At 53.5% G+C, this 5000-nt stretch overlaps 1 protein-coding gene across 1 annotated transcript in view; it reads left to right on the plus strand.

The window, feature by feature from the left end:
• syne1a (spectrin repeat containing, nuclear envelope 1a) overlaps positions 1-5000 on the plus strand; it is a 92585-nt gene that overhangs the window by 30167 nt on the left and 57418 nt on the right. The window contains exons 50-59 of the mRNA XM_035523949.1: positions 163-345; positions 626-769; positions 1702-1857; positions 2580-2744; positions 2838-3010; positions 3247-3400; positions 3608-3751; positions 3872-4036; positions 4227-4544; positions 4762-4917. Of these exons, the coding sequence (XP_035379842.1) occupies positions 163-345; positions 626-769; positions 1702-1857; positions 2580-2744; positions 2838-3010; positions 3247-3400; positions 3608-3751; positions 3872-4036; positions 4227-4544; positions 4762-4917 (1758 nt within the window). The remainder of the gene's footprint in view (positions 1-162; positions 346-625; positions 770-1701; positions 1858-2579; positions 2745-2837; positions 3011-3246; positions 3401-3607; positions 3752-3871; positions 4037-4226; positions 4545-4761; positions 4918-5000) is intronic.

A 5000-nucleotide genomic window follows, 5' to 3' on the forward strand; every position in this document is an offset into this window, starting at 1 on the left:
TTAAGTCTGCACACGTGTGCTTCACAGATGGTGAGAGAGCCCTACTGGGGGGCGGGGGTGGGGTGGGGGGCACCCGCGTCTGGACGCCGCTCCTCAGACTCCACTCTGGGCTCGTCTGCCCATGTCTGCCTGAGTGACGTTTTCGCCCGCTGTGCGCCACAGGAGTTCATGGGTGATGAGGAGCAGGGCCAGGCCCGACTAAACGCTGTCCTGGCACATGCCGAGCAGCTCGGGGCGGTGGTGTCTGCTGACAGGGTGGAGGCGGTCCGGACCAAAGCCTGCACTGCCAGTGAGGACTGGAGGAACCTGATGGAGAACCTGCAGCACAGACAGACTGTATTACAGGTGAGGCTCAACTTAGTGTGTGTGTGTGTGTGTGTGTGTGTGTGTGTGTGTGTGTGTGTGGTGGGGGGGGGTGTTGGTGGTTTGTTTGTGTTCTTTGTTTGCTGCTGTTATTGTTCGTACTGATACGGAAAGAGTTTTCTCAGGCATCACATTTTAGCCTGTACGCACAACACAAAGAGAAAACACAGGCAGCCAGACACGGTGTGTGCCTTTAGTCTCTGCGTGTGCTGGGGTGCGTGAGCGCGCGTCATTGCCCATGGCTTGTGCGTTTTTTGTGCAGGGTCTGCAGTCGCAGATGCAGGACTTCGAGGCAGGTCTGGTTCCTCTTCAGGACTGGATAACCAGAACGGAGGTCACCGTTCAGGAGAGCAGCGCCCGTCTCCATGACCTCCCAGCCAAGAGACTGGAGCTCAGCAAACTCCAGGTACACCCGCACGCCGCTGACACGCCGTCCACAGCCAGAATAAGTGGGTCTGCCAAGCAAACAGTTAAAAAAACTAGCCTCAAACTGGTGCCTGAGCCTATCTCTAGTTACCGTCCAGTGAGTTAGTGGGATGAACAGAGATGCGTTAGCCAGATAATTATTATCAGCCGTGTTGCATCACAAACGCGCAGCAGAACCCCGGCTGTCTGTTCTCTCACACGATATGCATGTTTACTTCGCGTTTGAAAAGAAAGGAAAGCATTCCAAAGTGTTGCCTCACCCTGCACTGTGTATTTCATTACGTTGAAAAGCAGGCGGAACGGGCCATAGGTTTGGAAGGTACGCAGGGCTTCCGCGTGAGGTAATTAAACGACCTCAGTCAGTCCCTCGCAGTCATTCTGCAGGATTTGGCCTTCCACGCAGGATGATTCCAAAATCAAACGATCTGTGGTCTTGCAAAAAGCCCAGTGCACGTGACCGGCACCACCTGCGTACGGCGCAGGTAACAGCCGCTGAGGAGCATTTAGTGTATTCCCTTCAGCCCACAATCCCAGAGCCTCTTCCTTTCCTGAACTCCGTGCCTCACCGCTTTGCCGGGCCTTTATAGGCACTCTGCTGGTAATTCTGTATCCAGCCGATCATCTCCTGGAAGATGACCCTCCCGCTCCCTCTTTATCTGCCGTCGGCTTGTTTTCACCCTGCTTCTCTTAAACCTCCCCCTCTCACCAGCCCAAACGAGCAGAAATGCGCTCGTCGAGACCTTTCTGTCCTCAGCCTTTGTGTATCCTGCGCCCTCTGCGGCCGGTGCTAGCCCGCGCGCTGTATGTCCGTGTCTGGCTGCTCTGTCCTCATGGCGTGGGGGTCTTCCTGTCCCTTCTCCTTGTTGTCTCCCGCCCGCTTGCTCTCTTTTCCGCGTCACCCTTGGCCCTCAGTCCGTGCTGGAGGAGCTGACCTCCAGGGAGCCCGAGCTGGCGGCGCTGAGGGAGCGAGCCCACGGCCTGTGGGAGGGACGCGCTGCTGGGAAGGGCTTCGTGCACCGCGTCTGCCAGCTGGCAGCGCGCTACCTGGCCCTGAGCAACCGGACCAAGGTGAGCCGTCTGAGTGCCGTCTCCTCGCCTGCCTGCCTTAGCTGTGCCGACACTGCTTGGGAGCAAGTCTGTAGTTCCGGAACATTTTCAGTTGTTTTTGAGTTTCTGAGTGTTTGTGAAAATGAATTTATATTTTGCGTAAAGCCATTTTCCCTCCTGAGACATAGGAGCATAAATAGTACCAGTAATAGTACCAGTAATAGTACCAGTAATAGCACCAGTAATAGTACCCAGTAATAGCTCCGGATGTGATGGTCTCTCAGAATGGAGGTGACTTTTGGAACTGCATTGTGGGTCTGACATGTCATTAATTAATTGTAATTGAAATAAAATGGCCCACACGCACACACACACACACACACACACACACACACACACACACACACACACAGGTTGTGTAAAGGCAGGTCAGGTGCTGACTGTTAGTAAGGGATGAAGTGAGCCTCCTCACCGTGCTACACTGAACAGTAATTTCCTCATAATGCCAAATCTCTGAACTCTGATTCAAATGACAAGAAAAGAATCGTCTAGTTAGCATATTGCTAACTAGTTTCTTGTAGCTAGCTAGCTAGTTTCTTGTTGGTAAATGTCTTGCTTATTATTGCAAATGTTGTTATTGATTTAGTTGGCATTCCTTTGTGTTACCTGTGAGTATGCCAGTGTTCCTGTACCACAGATCAATTGCCCTGACGTGTTTCTTCCCCGCTCCCTGACGTGTGCAGGAGAAGGTCTCCCGAATAGAGCGTGTGGTGGGGGAACACCAGCTCTTCTCCCAGGGCTTGCAGGAGCTTCAGGGCTGGGTTTCGGTGGCCCAGCAGACGCTCGCGACCTGCCGTTCTCCTACAGCTGACAAGAGCTTGCTTGTGACTCGAATGGACCAGCTCGAGGTACTTCAGAAGCCTCCATGCTTTGCAGCATGACACCCCAGCCATAAGGCCGCCCTTAAATACTGTGATAATCAATATTATTTTCCATTCCAGGCCCTACTGACAGCACGTCAGGAGAGGGAGATCCAGCTGAAGATGCTCATCACCAGAGGGGAGGCAGTTCAGAGGAACACCTCCGCAGAGGGAGTGCCCGTGGTCCGCAAACAGATCCAGGACCTCAAAGACTCCTGGGATGCGCTTCTCTCTGCCTCCATACAGTGTAAAAGGTCTGTTGCTCATCAGTTTTTTTATCACTACCGAAGGCCATCACAGTGTTTTCAAACGTTTGTGCCGTGTTCTAAGCACTCTCTGGAGGCAGTCTGTTAGACTGATGTGATATTGGGGTTAATGTGCTAACCTGTAGATACAGAGCCTTAGAAATACTGGCAGAAACAGTTTGGAGTCTCTGGTAGCTGGGTAGCTGTACTGAGTGTATGTTCATTCCCGCGCTTGGGGCCTGCAGTCAGCTGGAGGGTGCCCTGTCGCAGTGGACCAGCTACCAGGAGGACGTGAGCCAGTTTGAGGCCTGGCTGGAACGAGCGCAGGAGAGTCTGGGGAGCTCAGATAAAGTCTACTCAGAGATGAGGGACAAGACCGCCAACCTGCGCAGGGCCAAGGTGACTCGGGCCGTGGCCCACTAATTTTGACTGTACGCATGCTTTCGTGTCATGTATACAGGTGTATATGTAGGTGTTTGCTCTCTGTATCACATATGGCGTTCTAAAAAATGCACTGGGACCGCTGATATTCGGAAAGGCAGAGATTGAACTGGAACGGAACCTGCATTACCCACTGATGGTATTTGTGTTTTCTGCTTGGAGCAGTTGCTCTATGAGGAGGTGCTGAGTCACTTCAGCCCTCTGGAGACCATCGCTACAAAGGGCTCCAGCATGGCGGAGCATTCTGCCTCCCAGCAGGAGATCCGCAAGCTTAATGAGCAATACGGGGCCGTCAAGGACAAAGCCAAGGTAAACCCACCGAATGACACCACTGACTGGTACACCATCTCACCTCTAGCATCATTGTTTTGGATAGCATTGTCGGAATGTTCTTTGGGACAAAACTGCGGCGTTCCTGTGGTGACCCAGGCTGCGGTCAGCAAGGCAGAAGAGCTGGTTCTGGTCCATCAGGAGTACCAGCGAGGCCTGCACATGTTTGAGGACTGGCTGGAGCAGCAGCAGAGCAGTCTGGCTGTCCTTTCACCTCTGGATGGTGACGTGGACACTTTGGAGAAGACACAGAAAGAGCTGGTAGTGAGTATAAAACCAAGCGATGTTGGCTTTGCTTGGGACATAATGAAAAAAGCAGGGCAAGGAGCGCCCTGCGTTCGCCAGCCTCCGCCGTTCTGAGATGGGGGTGGGGGGGACGTGCGATTGGCTACTGTTCCGTCCCTCTTCCCTCTCATCCTCTTTTTTTCCCCTTCGTCCTTTACGCCTTTCCCAGCTCCTCCAGTCCTGCTGTTCCGAGGGCCACACCTTGCTTAAGTCTGCTCTGGCGAGCCGGGAGCGGGTCATCCCCTGGGGCGTCCCCCAGATTGAGGACCGTGCCCGGGAGACGGCGCAGAGAGAGTGGCAGGCCTACCAGGACAGACTGCGGGACACCAGGGTCCAGGTGGAGCAGGCCGTCATCAGACTCCAGCAGCTGGAGGCTCGCTTCCAGACGCTGGACCGATGGCTTGTAGACCTCGAGCTCAGAGTCAGGCTGAGGAACCACCGACGCTCTGATCCCGCCACTAAAGACGTCCAGCTGCAGCAGCTGTTGGTGAGGATCTGTTAAGTTCTGGATTCCGCATACTGTTATGAGGGGTCTGCCATTCGTTGCGCTGTTGATTAAGGACTTAAAAAGGAATTTGGAAATCAGCTGGGAGGCCACAAGTAATGTGTGTGTGGGGGGGTTTCCACCTTTTTTTTGCTCACTGTTACGTATACATGTATAAAGATTATATTTCTGCACTCTCTTTCTTTCTCTCGCTCTTCAGCAATGGCAGGTGGAGGCTGGGCAGAAGCTGGTGGAGGTCGAGGGCCTCAGCTGTCTTGCGCAGCAGGTGGTGGAGGATGCCCATGTCAGTGCCCGGGTTAGCGCCAGGGTCACTCAGCTCAATGCCCGCTATCACTCTCTGCTCCTTCGCATACAGGTCAGCAGAGGGGCTCAACACTACTACACACATGAATCATTAGAAAAACAAACAAAAAAATGGACTCCTGGTACCATAAATAT

Source organism: Electrophorus electricus, chromosome 3 (assembly GCF_013358815.1).
Source record: "Electrophorus electricus isolate fEleEle1 chromosome 3, fEleEle1.pri, whole genome shotgun sequence".
Lineage (NCBI taxonomy): Eukaryota > Metazoa > Chordata > Actinopteri > Gymnotiformes > Gymnotidae > Electrophorus > Electrophorus electricus.